The 25,516-nt window shown below is 45.3% G+C and overlaps 1 protein-coding gene across 1 annotated transcript in view; it reads right to left on the bottom strand.

Annotated features, from left to right (window-relative positions):
- The window catches only part of MBOAT1 (membrane bound O-acyltransferase domain containing 1), a 116,699-nt gene that overhangs the window by 7,755 nt on the left and 83,428 nt on the right, over positions 1–25,516 (bottom strand). The window contains exons 6-12 of the mRNA XM_047733455.1: positions 24,863–24,917; positions 23,239–23,422; positions 20,534–20,726; positions 15,012–15,115; positions 12,460–12,524; positions 9,936–10,068; positions 7,722–7,873 (exon numbers count right to left, since the gene is read on the bottom strand). Of these exons, the coding sequence (XP_047589411.1) occupies positions 7,722–7,873; positions 9,936–10,068; positions 12,460–12,524; positions 15,012–15,115; positions 20,534–20,726; positions 23,239–23,422; positions 24,863–24,917 (886 nt within the window). The remainder of the gene's footprint in view (positions 1–7,721; positions 7,874–9,935; positions 10,069–12,459; positions 12,525–15,011; positions 15,116–20,533; positions 20,727–23,238; positions 23,423–24,862; positions 24,918–25,516) is intronic.

Below are 25,516 nucleotides of genomic sequence, written 5' to 3'. Positions count from 1 at the left end.
AGGAGCTCAGCGAAGTGGGGGGGTTACTCACATGGGGGTAATCACTCAGGAAAGGGAGCTCAGTGAAGACAGGCTAGGGAGGGGGGATATCTCTCAGGAGAGCTAGCTCAGTCAAGGGAGGGTACTCACAGGGGGACATCTTTCAGGAAAAAGAGCTCAGTGAAGGGGGTTACTGACGGGGTGGGGGTATCAGAAAAGGGAACTTGGTGAAGGGTGGTACTGAGAGGGGGATATCTCTCAGAAGAGGGAAATCAGTGAAAGGAGGGTAGGGAGAGGGGGGATATCTATCAGAGGAAGGAGCTCAGTGAAGGGGGATAGTGATGAGGGATTATGTCTCAAAAGAGGGAGCTCAGTGAAGAGGGTTAGTCAGAGGGGGAATATCTCTGAGAGGGAGCACAGTGACAAGGGTTACGTAGAGGGGAGTTAGCTCTCAGAAGGAGGAGCATAGTGAATTTGGGTACTGACAGGGAGGATCTCTCTCAGAAGAGGGAGCTTGGTGAAGGGAGGGTACTGAGAGGGGGGATATTTCTCAGAAGGAGTTTAGTGAAAGGAGGGTAGGGAGAGGGGGAATATCTCTCAGAAGAGGGAGCTCAGTGAAGGGGGTTATGGAGAGGGGTGAGAGCTCTCAGAAGAAGGAACATATCGAGCGTGTGTACTGACAGGGAGGATATCTCCCAAAAGAGGGACTCGGTGAAAGGGGGTAGTGCAGGGAGATTTCTCCCAGAAGGAGGAGCTCAGTGAAAGGAAGGTAGTAATAGGGGGGATGTCTTTCAGAAGAAGTTGCTCATTATGAATAGGGAGGATATCTCTCAAAGAGGGAGCTCAGTGAAGGGAGGGTATGGAGAGGGGGCTATATCTCAAGAAAGGAGCTCAGTGAAGGGGGGTGCTGACAGGGGGTATCACTCAGAAGAGGGAGTTTAGTGAAGGGGGTATAGTGACAGGAGAATATCTCAGAAGAGGGAGCTCAGCGAAGAGAGGGTACCAACAAGGGGAATATCTTTCAGAAGAGGGAGTTCAGTGAAGGAGGGGTACTCACACAGGGGTTATCACTCAGGAAGGGAGCTTAGTCAATGGGGGTACTAAGTGGGGATATCTCTCAGAAGAGGGAACTCAGTGAAGCGAGGGTATGGAGAGGGGGATATCTCTCAGGAGAGAGAGCTCAATGAAGTGGGTTACTGACAGGGGAGTATCTCAGAAGAGGGAACTCATTGAAGGGGGGTATTGATGGGGGAATTACTCAGAAGAGGGAGCTCAGTGAAGGGAGATAGGGAGGGAGTGGGGGGATATCTTGCAGAAGAGGGAGATCAGGGAAGGGGAGGGTAGTGACAAAGGGGAAATCTCTCAGGAGGGAGCTCAATAAAGGAGGGTACTGATAGGGCCATATCTTTTAGAAGAGGGAGCTAGTGAAGGGGGGGGTAGTGACAGGAGGGATAGTTCTCAGAAGAGAGAGCTCAGTGAAGGGCAGGGTAGTGACAAAGGAGAAATCTCTCAGAAGAGGGAGCTCAGGGAGTGGGGGGGTCAGTAACCAGGGGGATACCTCTCAAATGAAGGAGCTCATTGAAGGAGGGTACAGAGATGGATATCACTTAGTAGAGGGAATTCAGTGAAGGAGAGGTAGTGATAGAGGGGATGTCCCTCAAAAGAGGGGGCTCAGTGAAGGTTGAGTAGTGACAGGGAGGGTATGGAGAGGGGGGATATGTGATGTATCTGTATAGTGAAGTCTATAATATATATAAGAATTATAATTTATATATATAAGAATTTCTTATATATAACAAGTATCTGAAACAGTGAAGGGAGGGTATGGAGAGGAGGGATATCTCTCAGAAGAGAAAGTCCAGGGAAGGGGGGGGTAGTAACGTGGGGGATATCTATCAGAAGACGGAGCTCAGTGAAGGGGGGTACTAACAGGAGGGATATCTCTCAGAAGATAGGTGTATCTCAGAAGGGTACTAACCCGGGGATGTCTTCAGAAGTTTAATGAAGGGGGTAGTGACAGGGGTTATCTCTCAGAAGCAACAGCTCAGTGAAAAGAGGGTAGGAAGAGGGGGGTAGATCTCTCAGAAGAGGGAGATCAGTGAAGGGAGGGTACTCACTGGGGGCTATCTTTCAGGAAAGATACTGACAGGGAGTGGTATCTCAGGAGAGGAAGCTCAGGGAAAGGGGGTTACTAAGAGTGGGGTATATCTCAGAAGAGGGTCCTCAGTGAAGGGAGGGTAGGGAGTGGAGGGTATCTCTTAGAAGAGGGAGATCAGTGAAGGGGAGGGTAGTAAGAAAGGGGAAATCTCTCAGAAGAGGGAGCTCAGTGAAGCAGGGGTACTGACCAGGGGGACACCTCTCAGAGGAGGGAGCTCAGTGAGGGGGGTTAGTGACAGGGGGGATATCTTTCAGAAGAGGGAGATCAGTGAAAGGAGGGTAGGGAGAGGGGGGATATCTCTCAGAAGACAGAGCTCAGTGCAGGGGAGGTAGTGACAGAGGAATATCTCTCAGAGGGAGCTCAGTGAAGGGAGTAATGACTGGGGATATCAAAAGAAGGAGCTCTGTGAAGGGAGGGTACTGAGGGGGGAAATCTCAGAAGAGGGAGCTCAGTGAAGGGGGGTACTGACGGAGGTATTTCAGAAGAGGGAGCTCTGGTAAGGGAGAGTACTGACAGGGAGGATCTCTCAGAAGACGGAGCTTACTGAAGTGAGGGTATTGATTGGGGGGGGTGGATATCAGAAGAGGGACCTCAGTGAAACGGGGGTACTGACAGGGGGCATATCTCTCAGAAGAAGGAGCTCAGTGAAGGGGGGGTAGTTACAGGGGGGAGGGAGAAGAGGGAGAAACAGTTAAGATTGAGTAGTGAAAAGGAGGGTATGGGGGGTATCTGATGTATCTGTATAGAGAAGTCCATAATTCTTATATATATAAGAAATTCTCATATATATAAATAAATATATAAGAAACATCTGATATAGTGAAGAGAAGATATGGAGCGGGGGGATATCACTCAGAAGAGGGAGCTCAGTAAAGAGGGGGTACTGATAGGGAAGTGTATTTCAGAAGAGGGAGCTCCGTGAAGGGAGGTTACTAACAGGGAGGATATCTCTCAGAAGAGGGAGCTTGGTGAAGGGGGTTAGTGACAGGGGGATACCTCTCAGAAGAGGGAGCTCAGTGAAAGCGGGGTAGTGATAGGGGGATCACTTTCAGATGAGTTCAGTGAGGGAGGGTATTTAGATGGAGGATATCTCTCTTAGAGGGAGCTCAGTGAAGGGGGATATCTCTCAGAAGAGGGAGCCCAGTGAAAGGGAGTGTAGTGACAAAGGGGAAATCACTCAGTAGAGGAAGCTCAGTGAAGGGAAATAGGGGGTTATCTCTGAAGAGGGAGCTCAGTGAATCGGGGGGTATTGACGGGGATATCTCTCAGAAGATGGTGCTTAGTGAAAGGGGAGTAGTGACAGGGGACATATCTCTCAGAAGAGGGAGCTCGTGAAGGGGGGTAGTGACAGGGGGATATCTCTTAGGGAGCTCAGTGAAGGGGAAGGTAGTGACAAAAGGAAAATCTCTCAGAAGAGGGAACTCAGTGAAATCTCTCAGAAGAGGGGTATTGACAGTGGGGATATCTCTAGAAGAGGGAGGTCAGGGAACAGAGGTTAGGAAGATGGGGGATAGCTCTTAGAAGAGGCAGCTCAGGGGTGCCTGGGTGGCTCAGTGGTTAAAGCCTCTGCCTTCAGCTCAGGTCATGATCCCAGAGTCCTGGGATCGAGCCCCGCATCTGGGCTCGCTGCCCAGCGGGGAGCCTGCTTCCTCCTCTCTCTCTGCCTGCCTCTCTGCCTACTTGTGATTTCTGTCAAATAAACAAATAAAATCTTAAAGAAAAAAAAAAGGCAGCTCAGTTAAAGTTGAGGAGTGACAAGGGAGGGTATAGGGGCGGGTATCTGATATATCTGTATAGTAAAGTCTATAGTTCTTACATATAAGAAATTCTTATATATAAGAATTTATAATTTATATATGTAAGAAATATCTGATATAGTGAAGGGAGGGTATGGAGAGGGGGGATATCCCTCAGAAGAGGGAGCTCAGTGAAGGGGGTTACTTACAGGGGGATATCAGGAAAGGGAGCTCGGTGAATGGGGGGCGGTTCAGATAGGATAGCTCTCTGATAGTTGTATGGGTCATATCTGTCAGAAGAGGGAGCTCAGTGAAGGGAGGTACTGGGGGGGTGGTATCTCAGGACAGGAAGCTCAGTGAAAGGGGGTTTCTGAGAGTGGGGTATATCTCAGAAGAGGGACCTCAGTGAAGGGAGGGTAGGGAGTGGGGGCTATCTCTCAGAAGAGGGAGATCAGTGAAGGGGAGGGTAGTAAGAAAGGGGAAATCTCTCAGAAGAGGGAGCTCAGTGAAGCAGGGGTACTGACCAGGGGGATACCTCTGAGGAGGGAGCTCAGTGAGGGGGGTTAGTGACAGGGGGGATATCTTTCAGAAGAGGGAGATCAGTGAAGGGAGGGTAGGGAGAGGGGGGTATACCTCTCAGGTAGTGACTAGGGGGATATCTCTCAGAAGATGTAGCCTGGCGAAAGGGCAGTCATGACAGGGGGATATCTTCCAGAAGAGGAAGCTCACTGAAGGGGAGGGTAGTGACAAAGGGAAAATCTCTCAGGAAAGCGAGCTCAAATGAATGGGAGTACTAAGAGGGGGGATATCTCTCAGAAGAGGGAGCTCAATGATGGGGTTTCTGATAGGGGGGATATTCACAGAAGTGGGAGCAAAGTTGAGGGTAGGGAGGGGTGGTTATCTCTCAGAAGAGGGAGCTCAGTGCAGGGGTGGTAGTGACAGAGGAATATCTCTCAGAAGAGGGAGCTCACTGAAGGGGGCACTGACTGGGGATATCAAAAGAAGAAGCAGCTCTGTGAAGGGAGGGTACTGAGAAGGGTGAAATCTCTCAGATAGTGACAGGGGGGATATCTCTAGGAAGAGGGAACTCAGTGAAGTGGGGTTACTAACAGGGATCTCTCAGAAGACGGAGCTTACTGAAGTGAGGGTACTGATGGGGGGGTGGATATCAGAAGAGGGACCTCAGTGAAACGGGGGTACTGACAGGGGGCATATCTCTCAGAAGGAGCTCAGTGAAGGGGGGGTAGTTACAGGGGGGATATCCCTCAGAAGAGGGAGCTCAGTTAAGATTGAGTAGTGAAAAGGAGGATATGGGGGGTATCTGATATATCTGTATAGAGAAGTCTATAATTCTTATATATATAAGAAATTCTCATATATATAAATAATAAATATGTAAAAATATCTGATATAGTGAAGGGAGGGTATGGAGCGGGGGGGATATCACTCAGAAGAGGAAGCTCAGTGAAGGGGGCCTAGTGACCAAGGGGAAATCACTCAGAGGAGGGAGCTCACTAAAGAGGGGGAACTGATAGGGAAGTGTATTTCAGAAGAGGGAGCTCAGTGTAGGGACGGTATGGGGGGGTGGATATCTCTTAGAAGAGGGAGCTCCATGAAGGGAGGTTACTAACGGGGGGTAGCTCACAAGAGGGAGCTCATTGAAAGGGGAGTAGTGACGGGGATATCTCTCAGAAGAAGCAGCTCAGTGAAGGAAGGATAGGGAGAGGGGGGATATCTCTTCGGGAGCTCAGTGAAGGGGAGGGTAGTGACAAAGGGAAAATCTCTCAGAAGAGGGAACTCAGTGAATCTCTCAGAAGAGGGGTACTGACAGTGGGGATATCTCTAGAAGAGGGAGGTCAGTGAACAGGTTAGGAAGACGGAGGATGGCTCTCAGATAGTGATAGGGGGTATATCTCTCAGAAGAAGGAGCTCAGTTAAGGTTGAGTAGTGACGGGGCGCCTGGGTGGCTCAGTGGGTTGGGGCCTCTGCCATCGGCTCAGGTCATGATCTCAGGGTCCTGGGATCGAGCCCCACCTCGGGTTCTCTGCTCAGTGGGGAGCCTGCTTCCTCCTCTCTCTGCCTGCCTCTCAGCCTACTTGTGATCTCTGTCTGTCAAATAAATAAATAAAATCTTAAAAAAAAAAAGTTTGAGTAGTGACAAGGGAGGGTATGGAGAGGGGGGATATCTGATATATCTGTATAGCAAAGTCTATAGTTCTTATATATTTCTTATATATAAGAATTTATAATTTGTATATGTAAGAAATATCTGATATAGTGAAGGGAGGGTATGGAGGGGGGAATATCCCTCAGAAGAGGGAGCTCAGTGAAGGGGGTTACTTACAGGGGGATATCAGGAAAGGGAGCTCGGTGAATGGGGGGCCGGTTCAGATAGGCTAGCTCTCTGATAGTTGTATGGGTCATATCTGTCAGAAGAGGGAGCTCAGTGAAGGGAGGTACTGATGGGGGATATCATCAGAAGAGGGACCTTCGTGAAAAGAGGGTATGGAGAAGGGGGATATCTCTCAGCTAGTGACAGGGGGGCTATCTCTCAGCAGAGGGAGCTCAGTGAAGTGGGGGGTACTTACAGGGGGGATTTCTCTCTGAAGAGGGAGCTCAATTTCAATGTTCTTACTCCAGAGCTGAAAGGGTTCGTGCTCCTCCCTCTGTAGCAGCTACACTCTGAGCTCCTGTTGCTGGAGACTAGAATTCTTCCGGCTATTCTGGCATCCCCTGTCTAGACACATCTGTGCATAAACCAGCTCAGCTTCCACGTCATACTGACATAACTCCTACGAACTACGTGGTGGTACAGAAACAGACTTCCCTAGAAATACATACTTCCATCCACCTTCTTTTCCTATAACCTGTAGGGGAGAAACAATCTCTCTACTTCTAGACTTTGCTATCTGTGTATTGAGTAGGAAAAGCCGCTCTGATCGTTTCTGACCCGTGGGACAACTACGAGGAAAGCCCCCACTGAGGAGTAGGGCCTGTTTGTGTTGTTCGGTTTTAAAGCAGAGCTGGGACTTCAAAATAACCTACAAAGGCCGGGGCAAGCTCTCAGTCAGTGCATACAAGTCCGTGCCGACCGAGTACAGACCGTTCGCCAGGGGCTAGGCTGAGCCCTTTGCACGTTTCCCTCATTTCAATCCTAAAAGGGCACTTTGTGAATGAGTCTACTCTTAACCTCACTTGTAGGTGAGAAAAGCCAGGTAAGAGCGTCATCACTTGCCCCAGGTCACACAACCACTTGGCAATAGTAGAAACACACTCTATCAACCTCAGCGAAATAGCAAAAGTAACCAAGAGAATAGGTTTAGAGTTCCTCAGGACCCCTGGGGGTTGACTATAAAGGCCTGGCATCTCGGGTCTGGTCTGGGCTATCTCTTCCCCTCCCCCCTCACCCCCCCACCCCCCCACCCCCCAGCTCACACCATAAATTCCTCATGTGAACACCAGCTGCTACCCGCCTCTGTCCTGCTCTCAGGATGCCCCCTGAGATTCCAACATAGCCTGACCCCGGGAAGAAGAAGCAAGGGCAGCACATTCACCCTCTTGAGTTTATAATCCAGACGTAGCCCTTCAAAATTCACGGTCCTAGCGTCCCTTCATTATGTCAGGAATATCCAAAGGGTTGCCCACCACCAGCTTCGCTCAGGGGTACTGCTGTGTGTCTGCTGGGATCCCTTAGATAAGCAACTCCTCTCAAAGCTGTCTATGGACATTTTCACGTCGAAGCTGCATTTAGAAGCTTTTAACACGGAGTGATCCAGTTCACCAACCCCCAAGTCAAACACAGAACAGACCAGGGTAGGAATCAGCCCCTGAGAACAATGGAAACTCACTTATATAAGCTGATGGTTGGCTCCACGGCCAACATGACGAAGGGTGCGACGGTGTAAGAGACAGCCAGCTGAGTGACCGCCCAGGTGACCACATCATATGCAACCTGGAGGGCTTTTGAGGAACGGAAGTAATGGCAGAAGTTGTTCCTCACCTGCAAGTCAAGGAAGGCAAAACCGGGGGTGGGGGGTAGGTATGAAAAATAAAAACTTTTATTTTGTGCATGTAGGCTGTATACTTCAGGAATACAGGCGATCCAAAGTACCATTATGGTTTTTATTATTATTATAAAAATACTTATGTCCAAAGAACAAAGAACTAAGCCAAAAAAATTATTTTTTGGACCTCTCCTCAGAAAAAGCACTGTTTATAAACTTGGCACATAACCTTCCAAGCCTTTCTCTACTCAACATACCCACATTTGTATTTTCACTGATGGCATGGATTTTCTAGCCTTTTTTTTTTTCCACTTAGTAATGCATCAAAAATCTTATTCCATGTCAGCAAACAATCTGATACAATTTTAATTATGGAAAATTTCGCTTTCCCATAATTAATTTGTAGGTCTTTTGACATATGGGACTAGATGGGCCTCCAGAAAGAAACCTGATTCCCAGATCCAAGAATCAAAGGCTCAGCTAAAACAATGGCATGCTCTGAGGTAGGTTAAAAACTCCTTCTTGGCCCTAAGTTCAAGAGAGAGCCAGAGCTCCCTCCAGTGGGAATGCACGAGTGGTATCAGAAAGCCCGTAAGACATTTTATTACCGAGTTCATTCTCCTGGGAAGCCTGTTCTATCAACCCTCTCTACCCTCTACCTAACTCATTTGCAAAAAATATTTCCAGGCCATCCAAAAGAAAGGCTTGATATAAATCAATGCTTTTATACCAGCTGAGATCACAGAGCTAAAGACATCTTCAGGAATAATACTCTGAATATATTAATAAAATTCTCGTCCTTGTTTTAGTGTGTCCCGGCCATCTGTTCTTTACTTTTATAATCTAAGTAGGTAGATGAATGGCAGAAGAGAAAATGTGTTGTTTCCCATGTACAATACATACTTTATTCGAAAAGTACACTGATCAGCATAAGTTGTAATCAGTTATCATTCTTGTTCACACATATATTCCAGCAAACATTCACCTAACTAAAACACGAATTCCGCTGGGAAGGGACTCTTGTTCACTGGGGTATTCCAGTGCCTAGAACCTAAACTGGCACATAGGCGGGCTCTGGAAATATTCATAGAATACATGAATTAAAGAATGAGTGAATAGCTCTGTTGGTGCTCCTAAATTCACACCCAAAATAGAGTTTGACAAATGTCATTAAAAATTCCTGGCATCTGAATAAGGAAAGCCATGATCATTTTCAAATTGCGACTAAATCAAATACAAAACCCTATTTGACAATCAGAACGTGCTGAGCTACAATTTCTTACATTCATGCTCCTCTCGTTCTTTAAGGGTAGGCATATCTTTTATGTCTTGATCATCCTACTCTATACCCAGCAAATGATAGCAACAGTCTAGGACAAACTGAAGGCTACCTCAAAAACCTAGAGAACCAAATTTATAAAATTCACAAAGAATTTTACACAAATTTACTGGCCTCTCAGGCCTGAGAGCATGAAAAGTTAGAGCAATCTCTGACAACACAGTTCCAATGATTACAAGTTTACCGTCTGCACAGACTGTGAATTATTTCTAAACTTAGGCTAATGAACTAAGAAATTAAGAGGACTATAAGCAAAATGAAGCCTATAGAACCCCAATTACTAATCTTCACCTGTAATTGGCAGACTTTTTAATGATTAAAAATATTCTCAGCCTCTAAAGAGATAGGTCCCTGGGTAGTTCAGTCAGCTGAACATCCAACTCTTGGTTTCGGCTCAGGTCATGATCTCAGGGTTGTGGGATCAAGCCCCAAGTTAGGCTCCATGCTTAGCACAGAGTCTGCTTGTCCTTCTCCCTCTACCCCCCCCACCCCCACTCACGCGCTTACATGCTCTCTTTTTAAAAAAAGTTTTCATCTTTTTAAAGTATTGCACATTCATTACTCCTAAAATTCCTTTTGTTTTGCAAACACCGTCTATAAATAACATGTAGATAGTTCATTTTATGGCCCACAATTTCTATATATCAAAGTATTTCTCTAATGGTGAATAGAGGCATCAGATGATTAAGGAAAAGCTCCTACAACCAAAAGAAGCTTACCGTTCTAGCTGCTACTGTGACGAGAATTCCAGTTAAGAAGGTAAAATAGTATCCAGGATAGACACCATGCCACAGGGCAGACAAGATGAAGGTTAGTACCGTGGGGTACCAAGGAACCCGTTCATAACATACTCTATGGAGAGAGGAAGGAACGAGTTATAGGTCAGACCAGAAGCGTCTACCTATGCTTGCGTCTTCAGACCATCCAAAAATTATTTGATCAATTCCCTATCAGGGACTTCCAATACAATCCCAGCAGCCTGAACTCCATGTCCTGAATGCTACCAGACAGGCCATTCACAGTCCAATCATTTGGGGAAAGGAATATGAAGTTTCAACCTTTGATCTGCATGGAACTAAATGATCTAGACATCATCATACTATATCTAATAAATTATATAAATCTAATTATATCTAAGAAAGTCCCAAGTGGTCACTCTATGCCTTACAGAAGCTTATTCCACCAATACCCTAATCTATCAGGAATACTTATGGTTAAGTGCCACTGGCACTAAAAATTTTTATCCAGATAGCATCTTTAGAAGCAGATATCCTCATCTAATCAAAATTAACTCATCTTTCCAACATGGCCCCTTTGCCACCAAACTAGCCAACACAGCAAACCTTTTCCTCTCTCTTGGCAATGACTCTAGCACAAAATCAGTGTGTTAGCTACATGACTTTTCAGATCTTACAGTGTCCACGGGATTTCAATCCATGAATTTGCTTTAAAAAGTGATACTGTGAGGGTTTGGAAGTTGTCTGCAGATAACATGAAGATCTTTGACCTTTGGTTGTTTATTAAAACAAATTCAATCTATAAATCGCCAATGGCAATATGTGGTTTAGTAAACAAGAGGACCCAAATACAAAATAAAATAGGAATTCAAATAGTAAACACCAATGCAGCTCTGTATGGGTTGTCAAAAGTAACCGATCTGAACCCAGACTGGAGATTATGGCTCCCTTTTCATACAAAGAAAGAGAATGCATCTGGGGGGAGAAACACAGGACTGGGATGCCCCTTTCAAGGTTTCTTTAAAACAGGGTAGTTTGGGGCGCCTGGGTGGCTCAGGTGGTTAAGCATCTGCCTTCGGCTCAGGTCATGATCCCAGGGTCCTGGGATCGAGTCCCGCATTAGGCTCCCTTCCCCCTCTCCCGTTCTCCCTGCTTGCGTTCTCTGTCTCTCAAATAAATAAAATCTTAAAAAAAAAAAAACAGGGTAGTTTGCCCAGGTATTTGTTTCTTACACTCTTTATTGTTAGTACAAATAAGATATTTCATTTTCTAAAATGATTTTTTAATATTTTTTTTCATTTATTATGTGCTCATGTATGTTCAGTCATCTTAGAACATAAACTAATGGAGATGGTGACTTCCATCTAAACCTATCCTTGGTACACTGGGATTACCTAATATAAAGAAATAGAGTTTTATGCTAAAATTATTGTCAAAATACAGGGCTCCTGGGTAGCTCAGTCCGTTAAACACCTGCCTCCAGCTCAGGTCATGATCCCAGGGTCCTGGGATCAAGTCCTGCATTGGGCTCCCTGCTCAGTAGGGAACCTGCTCCTCTCCCTCTCCCTCTCTGTTATTCCTCCTGCTTGTGCTCTTTTGCTGTCAAATAAAAGCTTTAAAAATAAAGTATTGACAAAATTAATAGCAATAATAGGTACAAATATCCCAAAATCGCATGTCCAGATCAACCTTCAGATGATAGACCATGAGCTCACTTTGGAATTGTTACTATACCTTGTCTTACCCCCACGTTGTGACCTGTGAAAAACGCTATGGATCAAAAAACAGGATCTCCAGTCTGATAGTTTCATACTTTCCCTGCACTCATAAGATAGGAATACACAGGAGCTAGAGTTTGTTGCTTCGAGGATAGCATATTACTAGTTCTATATTAAGTGAGGTTTCCAATTTTGGAATGTGCAAAGAAACAAAAGGACAGAAACATGAACAAAAAACACAAAGTGAAAAAGCATAACTGTCTGGGGTACCACAAAGCCTCTAATGCTAGGTGTAAATGGAAATCATCAGTGATTTGCTGCTGACATTGACCCTGCTTGACGTCTGAGCAATGTACCCCCCCCCTAGGTAAGAGGGCACAACACAGAGGTTTAAGAGCCCGGCCCTGGAGACAGTCTGTTGGGGCTCTTCTCTAGTCGTCATCGGCTGTGTGACTCTGGGCAAGTGACCTAACCTCTCTGTGTTTCATTTTCCTCATCTGTAAAGTGGGGCTAACTATCAACCTCCCGTGGGATTGCTATGAATAGGAAATGAGTGGCTGATACCCAGGAACAGCACTATGAAGAGATTCGATAAAATAAATACACTGCACTGTGACCTCCTCACATCACTCCTTTCCTACTTTTCCACTTCCAGGGCATAGACGTTCATACAAAACAAAAGTGTCGGGTGACCGCATCATGGCTGGCAGAGCAGCCGGGCATCTGGTGACTTCCATCTAAACCTATCCCAGTGCCATGAGGGATGAGGTCATTTGTATTTTCCTTACCGTTTTAGCCAAGTCGCTGTCTGAATATTCCAGTTTTCTAAGTACATTTTGAAACTTGTGGCAGTCTAGAAAGAAGAAAATAACACCTATCATTAGCTTTAAAAATACCCCAAGTAATGGAAAGTCATCCCCAGAATTTCCCTGGCAGCCAGAGATGTGCTATTTCAACGGAGACTCCTCCGTCAAGAGTAAATCAGCTGTTCCATCCTACACAGTAAAATTTTCCGGTATTTGTAAGATTGACTTTGCACCAGAACTTGGCTTGCAAAGTCTTCATTTCCCTCAAAATTTATTTTCAAGTTATAGGAAGACTGCAGGGATGTCCTGTAGGTTCTTCCACTCTGGTTTAAAAAAAAAATTTTTTTTAAGTCCTCTGAGTTTTAAAACTAAACAGTCTCAAAGAGGCATCACCGCAGGGAAAGTTTGATTGTGTCAATTTAGGGCCTTTCTGGAGACAGCCTAAAATTGTCATCATTTGCTATGTAACCATCTATAAACTAGGTCTGTCTTGTGAACTTCTAGCCACTCAGGTTCAAATGTTTCCAGTTGTATTTAGAATACAACAATTAGAATTCTAATATTTAGAATATTAGAATAGTGAGCGGTTTCATGCATGAAGGGGTCTCAGTACAAAAAAAAAAGAAAACACCCAACTGGCAATGATACAGGTACCAAAGAAGAGAGATTCTAAAATAAGCCATCAAGTGGGTTTTCTCATTAAATAAATGTTAATTAAAATTTTTCTTTCAAAAAGGTCTTATCAAAGGCTGGTATTACAAAGCATAAAGCAAACATTCAAGAACTGGAATTCCTAATAAAGGTGGAAGTGCCACTTTTTTCTGTTTCAACCATAAGAAAATCCTAGCCCACACACTGACTGGCCTAACACAGTATGTTTGGAGAGGAGGAGAGAGGAGATGATGATGGATGGATGGAGCTAGATAGATAGAGGTTAGATATTGTATTATGACTTTTTATTTCAAAAGCCTGAGGGTGTTATTTATGTCTGCTGGCTAATGTTATATGCACAGCTTCAATGTACCTTAGCTAAATCAGATTTCCTTGGTTTTCCTTAGCTCTTTGCTATGACCTTTACCGAATATGCAAACTCCCCATCTAGTTTTCCTTAGTAATAAGGATATAACTTCATAGCTTAGCCCTTTGCCCAGACCGCATCCCACAGTGAAAGGACTGTGTCTTGGTGTACTGGTGGGCAGCCAAAGGCAAAAGGGAGCCTCTGGAAAGTACAAGTATCCACAGCGCTCCGAGGCAGCCAGCAGTGATCCAAGACTTTTGAGGAAGAGAAAGTTTCAGTGGGAAAAGGGAGTGAATTCATAACACTGCCTTGGATCGTCATCTGTATAGAAAGGAGAACCTTGCAGATTATCTACACTGCTTTTCCAAAAATGAGAAATGGTTCTGGGGGCTGCAACTTGGTTTAAGCCAGTTAAGGTGAAGAGACAAGTCAGGCATCAAGAAGGCGGAGAACATCCGCCGTGTCTCCTTCTGGCCAAGCGTCCATCTAGCGGGAAGCAGGTGGTCAGTCTCCACATTCCTGGTTTCTTGCTCTAAATGCACATTCCCCTCCTGCTCACTCTCCAGTGGCGCCCCGCCTGCCCTGTGGTGGGGGAAAACCACGACCAACAGCACATCTGAGTCACCTGGCTAGAGAATCGGTCCTTCTGTAAGTTGAGAACCTTGTCCTTACTCCCACCCAGCAGCAAGGAGGAAGGGGTCAAAGACGGAGCCTTCCACTCTGCTCACAATGCCAGGAAAACCAAGAATGATGTGCCCAAAAAGCCCACCTCTGAAGATGCCCTCATCTTCAGAGGTGTGGTCCAAGAACAAAGCCAATGAAAGACAAAAACCACACGGATTCGGGGCGCCTGGGTGGCTCAGTGGGTTACAGCCTCTGCCTTTGGCTCAGGTCATGATCCCAGGGTCCTACGATCGAGCCCCACATCGGGCTCTCTGCTTAGCAGGGAGCCTGCTTCCCCCTCCCTCTCTGCCTGCTTCTCTGCCTACTTGTGATCTCTGTCTGTCAAATAAATAAATAAAATCTTAAAAAACACACACACACGGATTCTAGTGGCCTAAAAGCTATGTGCCATGGCCGTTCTTCTTAAAAGCAGCTGGATTAGAAATGTTTTAAAAGGGACCACAGAGAATGTTTGCGATATTCAAAATCTAAATACAGGAGCTTCCCGTCCATACTCCTGACTGAAGAAAGTAGACCGTGAAACAAGAGAAAATGACATTTGTACTTTCTAGTTGAGAGAACAGGAATGTAAACCACAGAAAGATTTTCCTGGCTCTTTTACAGATTTCTGCATGTCATGCTTTGAACCTTTACAACTGTCAAGAAAGTGGGTATCTGTAAAAAGACAGGAAAAAATTCTAAGACGCAGAACATCTAGGAGCCTGCTGGACCTGGGATGCCCCGATCGTTTTCCCTTGGACACTCTGAGGAAGAGCTCATAGGGATACCACTGAAAGCAAACTATTTGCTTTATTCCCCGTGGGAGCTTAATTCAAAAGTGTAATAGACTCACCTCGATTTTCCAGATGTTTAGGTTAGAAAGCAGATCCCAACAGAAATTTCCATCCTTATCCACTCCGCTGAACCCAAAGCCAGCTGCGTTATTCACTGCATCAGCTATGGTTTTTAAAACAACACATTAAGATATGGAACAAAAGTCACATTGCTGCTTTAAGAGATATTAAATGTCTGTCTAGCTTGACAGACATTGAGATGTTGATTGAGAGATAGGCAGTTTCTCCTTGGAAAAGAAACAAAAACAACTGAAAGGACCTGGTACCATTATAAATCCCAGAAACCTTTTGCGCTCTTTGGTGGCCTTAATTTTTATTCATTCATTTGTATTCATTCACTAGCATTTAGTGTGCGCCTGCTTAGTAAGAAGGCAAGAGATCCTCCTACAACGCAAAATGAAAAAGAAAAATGAATCAGAACAAAGCAACAGGAGTTAGTGACCCACTTGATGTAAGGGGAGATGTCTAAGCTCAGAAGCAGAGGCCAGAAGAAACAGGGAACTGAGGGGACTTGGACAGGTCCAAGAGCTGTCATTAAAGATGGCATCAAATGAATGGCACAGCATTAAGTCAGGAGGAGAACCAGCTCTGAAAGTGAAATTGGAGCTCATTCTGGACGTATTAAGCATGACATGCCAGTAGGTATTAGCTGGGGCTGCCAAGATACAGTTAGAAAAGCTTAGAGCACAAGACAAAGAGCAGAGCTAGAGATGTGAATTTGGGGCCAGCCACCATGGAGACCACACATGGACCCAATTACCAAAGCATCCTACCCACACTCAGTTTGCGAAAGCTCCCGTTTCCATCTTTATTCCACTTCACAGAACTGTAAGAAAATGTCCCCCTGCCATGAGTATAATGTTTCTAATTCCTTAATTATGCAATGTTGTAATCAAATAGAGATCTGATGGAAATCAACATACTTTTATTATGAAGACCAAAAGGTTAACTGTCTCTTTTCACTTAGTTTAATTGTTAGAATATTTTATTTAAAAAATAAACTTCAACACCCCCAAAAACCAAGTAATCTCATTAAAAAACGGGCAGAAGATGTGAGCAGGCATTTCTCCAAAAAGGACATCCAGATGGCCAACAGACACATGAAAAGATGCTCAACATCACTCAGCATCAGGAAAACTGCAAGTCAAAACAACAATGAAATGTCACCTCAACCTGTCAGGATGGCTAAAAAAATACAAGCAGCAACAAGTGTTGGCCAGGGTGCGGAGAAAAAGGAAGCTTCTCGAACTGTTGGTGGGAATACAAAATGGTGCAATCACCGTGGAAAACAGTATGGAGGTTCCTCAAAAAGTAAAAATAGAGCTACCCTATGATCCAGTAATCACACTATTGGGTATTTGCCCCCAAAATACAAAAAATACTAAGAGCTACATGCACCCCTATGTTTATAGCAGCATTATTTACAATAGCCTAACTATGGAATCAGCCCAAGTGTCCATCGATGGATGAGTGGATAAAAAAGATACACACACACACACACACACACAGGAATATTACTCAGCCATAAGAACAATGAAATCTTGCCATTTGCAATAACATGGATGGGTCTCGAGGATTATAATCCTAAATGAAATAAATCAGAAAGACAAATACCATTGATCTTAATCCTATGTGGAATTCAAGAAACAAGACAAACATAGGAAAAGAGAGACAAACCAAGAAACAAACTCTGAGCTACAGAGAACAAACTGATGGTTCCCAGAAGGCAGATGGGGTGGGGGGATGGGAGAAACAGGGGATGGGGATTAAGGCATGCCCTTGTCATCATGAGTGCCAGGTGACACACGGAAGTGATGAATTACTATATTGCATACCTAAACTCATAACACTCTATGCTAACTACACTGGAATTAAAAAAATAAGCTAAATCACAGCACTGTAAGGTCTTAGATCTGGGGAGATCTTGGAGAACTCTTTCTTGAGGCTCTATTTATTCTTTCCAAATGAAGTTCAAGTCCAGCTCCAGTGACTTCTGAAGAGTTATTCTAAAGAAAAACAATGTATTCTATGTTTGTCTCCTTTTCTTTGGGCACAGTTGGTGACTGCACACTGCTTATCTTATGCCTGGCTTGGAAATCATCTGGTTTCCTTCAGAAGGAAGGATGAGAAGTCCTGAGAGCCACTAGGTCATTCTCCCAACCGCCTGGATGGAGCCCAGTGGAAAAGGAAAAGAACAACGAAGCAGGGCTGCGCCCGTTGAGGAACGAAGTTTTCAATGTGTGGTTAGAAACGGAGAGTGACGAGATGAGCTGAACCAGGAGAAGAGGAGCCCCTTTGGGGTCTGTGCTGGAGCTGAAAACCAGGGCTGGCCGGACGGTATGGGACCAGCAGCCCTTCAAGCCCTCCTCTTGCCTCCAGCCTCACCCAACACCTGGAACCATCACCTCTCTTTTGAGGGCCTACAACCTTTCCAAGAACTTTACAAAACACTCAGCAGCCAGCCTCATTCAGCGCTCCCAGGGGTGAGAAGATGCTGGCTGAGAGGTGGGCTCTAGGGGCAGAGCCCCTGGCTTCTGTGTCTTCACAGAACGAACATTTGGCCTCAAGAGAGCCATCTGTCCTCTAGAAACCCATTCCCTTGGGAAGAAAATGGATGTTAAAGTGGTACCTGTCTTAAAGCCGCGTTGCAAGAGTTAAAGAAGTAATGAAGGGGACTCGGAGCGCAGAGCCCAAGTCAGCCCTCCAGAAACGTTCACTGTTGCTCCCCCCGACCCATCTTGCTCAGTGAGGCCACCATTCAGATAACTCAGGTGGTAAACAGTGCCAGGCTCCGAATGCTAGAAAGGATTCTGATCCCGCCCCCTGAGGGGCTAGGAGTCGCTCCGAAAGATAAAGGTTAGACCAGAATCGTGGTTCTCAGAGGCCACGTGGAGAGGCTGGGAAATGTGTTTGCTCAGAATCATGCACTCCACCACCATTTATCCAAGATGTGGTTCTTGTCTCTGAGCGCTTAGAGGTTCTAAGTTCACCAGCCCCAAACTGGCTTTACTTGTATCGTCTACTGTATCATTACAGATAAATTAACTTGGACGCCTGTACTGTGGAGGCTGCGATCCTTCCTTGGAACACAGCCTGGGCTGAAGTTGAGTCTCACTAATTAGTACTAATTAGGGAAAAACAACCAGAATTGTACACTAAGCCCAAAGAAAATTGCCTTCATTATTTCAATATAAACAGTAACGAGAATGAGGCTAACACAGTGCAGCTCAGCCGAGATTCAAGAAGGGGCCAGCTTTAAGGATTAAATTCATAATCACGTATAATGAGTGCATCAATTATATGCAAATGATGTTTTAAGGAGCTGGATAAAACAATTATTTGCTTAAGCGGTTTAAATAGTCCCTGTTAGGCTAGTCATTGCTTCCTTATTCATAAATAATACAAAGGTTAATTTCAGACCGGCCCATGCAAGCTAAACCATAACAAAGTTTGAACTGAGGCCACACAAATTCATGAAGTATTTCTCCTGAGGTTACCCCCCCACCACAAAAAAAAAGATAAAGGGAGGGGGGTATAGAAAAGAGCCAAGCCCACGGAGAAAACTCCCCACAGAAAAGGATACTCCCAGAATCTGGGGCACTCCCAAAAAGCCAGACCAATGCCAGATGCCCCCCGTTGCCTAGAACCCCCTCCCCCTGCCCATCCCCACCGGCACAACCCACCTCGCGTTAGACTTTCCCTAGGAAGCCACACAGGGCCTTGCCTTCCTCCTAAAGCAGGAGCTGATTTAGTCCAGAAGCCAGCCCTTAAGCCCTAGGATACAGAATATGGGAATGGGAAAGGTAGGGAGGGGGAGAGAAAAGGAAGGGTAAGTGAAGACGTAGGAGGTAGCAAGGAGAGTGAGCTGTTATCTCTTCCTCCCTCCCTCTCTCTCTCTCTCTCTCATTCACAACCACACGCACTCGGGTTAGAGCAAAGTGGAAATATTAAGTATTTCATGCAGGAAACTAAGCCTTGGTGCTCCAAGCAGGGTTCCAACCATAGTAAGTATCGTGCTTACCTACAGAAGAAATTACCATTCTTAAGTCATAAAGCAGGTGCACAAAGAGGAATAAGGCTTTTGAAGCCTTATTCTAAAACAGTCTATATTCATCATCCCCCGGCCCCCCCCCCCCCGAGATTGCTGGCCTGGGGACAGCTCCCCACATTACCGCCTGGTCAGTATGCCTGTCTCTGGGCCCGCAGACCGTTAACAATCTGATGGCAGACAAGAGGGCTCACCTTCGCATTCCCCCGCCACAGAACCCAGTATGTGACAAAAAACCCCCTGAACTGAACCAAAGGGGACAAACAAAACTTCCCACGCTGCACATGTTTTAAAAGCCCTCAGTTCCATCTTTCTGGCCAAGTGTCCCCAAAACACCCCACTAGACTGACTTCTCCCTGAACATTTCGACCTTTAAAAATCATTTAGCCCAGGACTTGGCAAGAGAGAGGAATGAGGAGTTATCTTTTTTTTTTTTTTTTTTAAATAGGCACAGCATTCCTATTTGCGGTGATGGGAAATTCCGTTCTAGAGATGGACAGTGGTGATGGTGTCACAGCACTGTGAATGAGCTTCATACCGCCAAGTCGTAGACTAGAGAGGACTCAAATTCTGTGTTCTAGCGTATCGCAATAAAAAATTTAAAATAATTTGGTAGCTACCAGCTTTAATTTGGGGATAAAAACTTGGAGCATGACAATGAGAGAAAAGGAACTCAATTAAGTGCTACGCCTTCACTCAGGGAGCACGGGCTGAGCACTAGGCACAGAATTTAATCATCTGTTTGACTTAATAAACCAAATCAGGGCTCCCTGACTTCAAGCCCCAGGTCACCTTCAGCTAAGAAGTTAAATTTCCATTCCTGAACTGCCGTGCCTTATCACAATCCTTCATCATTCCTGGCAAGTAAATAGGTGGACTTACTGCTCACTCCAGCAAAGCTTTCAACTTTTCCAGTTTAAAATTGTTTGTAAGGAAAGAGAGAAAAGCAAATCAAAGTCGAACTTTCTACCTTAAAAAAAAAAGAAGTCACCTGAAGTCAGTTTCTAAGGCCTAAAGCTGGACCAACAATTTTTTTTTAACCAAGTTCTTAAAAAGAAAATGTGACCTAAGTCAGTACATGTGTTAGTAAGTTTAAAGCATGACCCCTCTATTATGCACAACCCAGAAAAATGACAAGACGGCCAGATCATTCTGGAATTTCCCCTTCTAACTTTCCACTATACGACTGGGAAGCTTTGATTGGTGGAGGGCGCTTCCAAGTTTGGACATCTGCTAATAACACTGAGTCGAAGTGACCGCCAGGACGGCTCTGCTCTTATCACGAGTAATTGAATTTATGGATGGTGGGACACAGGAGTGCTTTGGTGGAAAGTATAAAATGATACTGGCTGAGCTGCCTCCATCATGCACTGAACTTTTTTTGATTAAGTGATCCAAAATGCTGTTCTGGGTAGGCCCTCCCAGGAGTCTCACTTTTCCCTTATTCACTCGGGGCCGTTCCATCAGACGTACCTAATGTCCAGGCAAAGTAATACTTGGGCTTCGAAGCTTGCATGACAATATATAAGTAGCACAGTCGAGTCAGAAAGTTTGCTTTATGAACAAACCAGTCATCGGTCAGGCAGGTGATGGGGAAGGACTTCGTGAGCGTCAAAAACAGGAGGAGAGACACCAAGGTCATGCACAACTTGCGTATCACAGCTCTCTGAAAGTGTGGAAAAAAATCAGTGTAACCAGGCAAGACTCCGGCATGAGGAAAACAATTTCAGCAAGGGCACATTAGGGACAAACTGTTCCAATAGCTGCTTTGGTAATATTCCTTACGAGGAGTGGCAACAGGCATTCTTAGGACACAGATTGGGTCCTGAGCATAGGAGCTAAATGCAAATGAAGTCTATACCTTTGACACTTGAGGTCTGAATGTATCTAAAATTGAAGGAAACTAATACCAGCACATTCTACCAACAAGAGGAAGGTAGGTTTTTTGTTTTTTTGTGTGTGTGTGTTTTTTTTAAGATTTATTTATTTGAGAGACAGAGAGCATGAGCGGTAGGAGGGCAAGGGGCAGAGGGAGAGGGAGAAGCAGACTCCCCACTCGGCAGGGAGCCCAACATGGGGCTCGATCCCAGGACCCTGGGATCATGAGCTGAGCTGGAAGCAGATGCTTAACTGACGGAGCCACCCAGGCGGCCCCAAAAGGAAGGTAGTTTAATTACCCAAAACATAAGAGAGAGAGCATTACAGGGTGGCAATCTTCCATCGGAAAGAACCATTTGGCTTCCACTTCTGTCGCCAGCAGAGTCAAGGACATGGGTCTGAATCACCACAAGGAGGACAGAGGCTTAGCTCAGAAGGATTCCGTGCAAGTTCCCGTGCCTGAGCCGGGACATGAGCAGGTGATGGAAAGCTTCAGAAAGCCTTCAGGATGGTCTACATATAGTCTGCTCTAGCATTAAGATGTGCTGGCATTTTAAATGCCTCTGGACCAAGTGATTTTGCCCAGTTTCCCCAACATTCCAGGGAATGTCATTTAACAACAATAGAACTATAGTTCCCAACTTTATAAAAACAGGACACTTTCTGGGGCGCCTAAGTGGCTCAGTCAGTTAAGCACCCAACCCTTGATGTTGGGTCAGGTCGTGATCTCCTGCATCGAGAGATCAAGCCGAGGGTCAGGCTCTGCGCCTAGCACCAAGTTGGCTTAAGATTCTCTCCCTCCCCCTTCGCCCCTCCCTCCCATCATGTTTGCAGTCTCTCCTTTACTCTCTCAGATAAATAAATTTTTTTTTTTAAAGCCACATTTTCTTGTAATACGGGGAGAGCAATAGCACCTCCTGAGAGCAGCTTGAGGTTCAGGTGAATCCGTATTTGCAAGGTACCAAGAACAGCATCGGGCTCCCAGTCGAGTGCTCACCATGCTTGGTTGGCCATGATAGCTGACAACACACTGGGGAGGTACCAGCCTGGGAGCGCCAGGCACCTCCCACTAATGTGTCTTTACCTAAAATACCACCTGACCACGTCCCTCTCTCTGTGCAAGAAAATGCCAAGAGTCTCCCCGGGGAGTGATATTAAGACTCCATGATCATACTCTCAGGAACACGAGAGCACTACCATGGTAGATTCTGCCAAGAAACACCTGTGAGTACTTCGATGCCCCACGGCCATGGTGACCTCACTCCCACACTGTTTCAGTAACACAGCAAGAGCGGAGACCGTTGACAACCTATACACTGTGGGAGACCCGACTGTGTCAAAACCAGCTGAAAATTCACGCTTAGTAAGTCACTTAAATTTTCAAATAGTAATTTTGCCTAGATCTTAACAGTTACAAAATATTTAACTCAATTATCCTGACTCTCCTTTTTCCAATTTTCCCTCTTCCTTCAACTAATTACCAACTTCCCTTAAATATAGGATATTGGATCTGAATAAATTTAGCGTATTTGTGACGTTCAACACATTATCCTTATGTTAACTAATTTGAAATCAATAAAATTCAGGTTAAAATTTTAAAAATTTCCCCAAAACCATCTTAAACTCTCAAAGTCAGTAAAACCAGTCTTTAAGAGCATGCCAACATAAAACTGGTTTCCCACATAAGAAGCAGGCTCTGCAATTAAAAAAAAAAAAAAATCAGGGGCGCCTGGGTGGCTCAGTGGGTTAAGCCTCTGCCTTCGGCCCAGGTCATGATCTCAGGGTCCTGGGATCGAGCCCCGCATCGGGCTCTCTGCTCAGCGGGGAGCCTGTTTCCCACCCCCCCACCCCGCCCGCCTCTCTGCCTACTTGTGATCTCTCTGTCAAATAAATAAATAAAATCTTAAAAAAAAGAAATCACATTTATTCTGGTTTCCACTCCCTCCCCATTCCCCTTTCATGACATTATCCTTTGGCTGGATATGAATTTCTATTCATAAAGACCAAAAAAAACCCTCATAAATCCAAATGTGCTAACTAGCACAGTGCTGAGCACACTGTAAGCATTAAATATTGGCTAGCTGACCTAGTGGATAGATTGCTTTAATATTTCAGGCCCATGAGCTCGGCTGTGAGGTTGGGTTGGCGGGGGGGCGGGGGGGGGGGGGGGAGTTCCTGGCCAAGCTTTCTGGTAAACGGTTTGGCTTTTTAATTAGAACAATTACTAGTGAGAGTCAGCACTGGCAACAGAGCTCTGTTTTTCCGAAGCTCTGGGTAAATAATTAGCACTAGCCACTTACAGTGGGAGAAGGCTCGGGCAGGCTGTGGAAACCTCTCTGCTTCCAGTTCACCTCCAGCAACTTCGTGTGTATGTGTCTCCCTTCAATAAAGGCTATATAATCCTTGAAATTGTTGCAAGGGCCAGCTATGACACTCATGAAGTTGAGAAGGTAGCTTAAATATTCCAAGAAAGAGGGTTTTACTCTGTGAAAATAAAGTTAAAAAAAAAAAAAAAAGTTGAAAAGCCTTCAGTCTCGGATTTTTCTTTAAGATCCGCAGGAAAGCCAATCCTAAACACAGGCATTTTCTTGGTAGATGATGAAAGAACACATGGTCTTTCTTTGTCCGGGTTCTCTAAAAATCCCCCTAAGCTAGAGAGAGACCTTTCAGAAAGGAGACGGTGGGTGCCTCAGAGAAGGCGTGGGGCTCCGTGGCGCCCTCTGCTGGCCAACGGCGGCTATAGACACGGAGGGCGAGGTCCAGGGTCATTCTGAGGCTGGGAAGTGCTCGTTCTCAGCAGCCCTAACTGTCAGCAGAAGAGAATGAAGGTAATAAACATGAGGCAGGGTGGGAACCTGACCTAATGTGAGCTGATCCAGATGCTATGAAATGGGAAAACTCCCTCCCAACTGCCAAAGTAAACACAAAAGCAAATGATGGGTGGAACCAGTTTCCATTTGAAGAGGACACACAAAACTACCACTAGAGCAGTCTCGTGTCTGCTCTGGGATCCGGGCACGAGGTCGCCAACCACAGGCACAAGTAGTAGCAGGGAAAAATTCTACAGAGACCAGCTCTAGGTGGTGTTTTAATCGCATTTAAAGGGGCAAGGTAGTATTGTGGGGAAAGTTTCCCCCAAATGCCATTGCTAACCAGTCACTGGAATTGTGCCCTACATTTACTCCCCCATAACACTGAGCAAAGAATCTGATTCATTTGTCTCTTGCAGTGAGTCTCCATGGCTTCCAAGTCTCAGTCTCTTAATGTGAAAACGAGGCACTCAATCTCTGTACCACTCAGGACCCTCTCTTCCTTACCCCTGACTACCTCCTGGAATTCTCCTATAGGAACCCTCCACCGTGGCTGCCCGTCCTTCCCCGATGTGCTACCCCACAAGCCATTTCCATTCCCTATCAATGCTATCCTCCTCCCTTACAGCCTCCCTTCCTCTCCAACATCCACACGAGCCACAGTCTGCCTTCAGCCTGCTTCCTGCCTCCTGTCTCCTACTCCAGCCCTACTTCCTAGCCGTCTTCACAGCAGCATTTAATCATACTGATGTGCACTGATAACTGTTTCTTGAGGACCCTCAGACACATGCCCAATAAAAATAACAGTAATAGACCTACCAACAGCAGTGAAGAAGAATCTGGCAAAACTAACAAAATTACAGACCTGTCTACTCTCTGTCCCAGCAATCCTGCTTCTGGGACTCTATCCCACCACTATACGCAAACCTATTTAAAATGACTTAGGAACAGGGTTTGAAAAGCCAAAGATTGGCAGATAACCCAAGTATCCATCAATAGCTTCATTAACAAGCAATAATACATCCATATAGTGGAGTTAGTCCATATTAAAAAAATGAGGAGGGTTTCTAGACACTGATATACAAAGGGCTCAAGAATATATTGTTACACTTACTTTACAGCAAGTCGATGTTGCTCAGCAGAGAGGTCTTCAGCTCTTCGACCTAATCCTATAAAAAAGAAAAATGTAGCAATACAATGTTTGAAGTAGAAAACTCCAGAAGAGGCTTATAAAAGTCATTTGGAAAAAAAAGTGATTTATGTCACATTTATTTCATGAATCATAAAATCATTTTTTTTTTCCTAATGCTCTGGAATAGTTAGCCACAAGCACACATGTGAGGGGGAAAGTCTGCAGGTTCTCGTGAAGAGGGGAGAAAGCAGGGCTTACTCCTATTTAAACTGCACGGTAGGACATAGATCCCAGAAAACTCCCCACATCTCCTCTGCTCCTTACCAAAGTGCATTATATTTTCACTGCTACAGGAGAGGGAGAGAGAGAGAGAGAAAGAGAGAGACCTGCCTTTGCAGCCTGCACCAGCTCAAAGACCTCCCTGATTACGCCAGCAGCAGACACCTGCTACCAGCTGAAAGCGTGGGTTTGGAATGGGGAAAGGAACAGGGGACTTTCCTCTTCTAAAAAAACAGGAAATGTAATCTTGAATGCAGGGAAAGTACAAGACTTATGAGGTGATTCTTCTTCTTTTAAAATTCGTCCATGCCAGGAAAAAAAAAACAAACAAACCCAAATCACCTTTGCACTTCTCAT

The sequence above is a fragment of the Lutra lutra genome, chromosome 6, assembly GCF_902655055.1.
Source record: "Lutra lutra chromosome 6, mLutLut1.2, whole genome shotgun sequence".
NCBI lineage: Eukaryota > Metazoa > Chordata > Mammalia > Carnivora > Mustelidae > Lutra > Lutra lutra.
The sequence above is the reverse complement of the archived record's forward strand: the minus strand, read 5'-3'. Positions and strand labels throughout refer to the sequence as shown.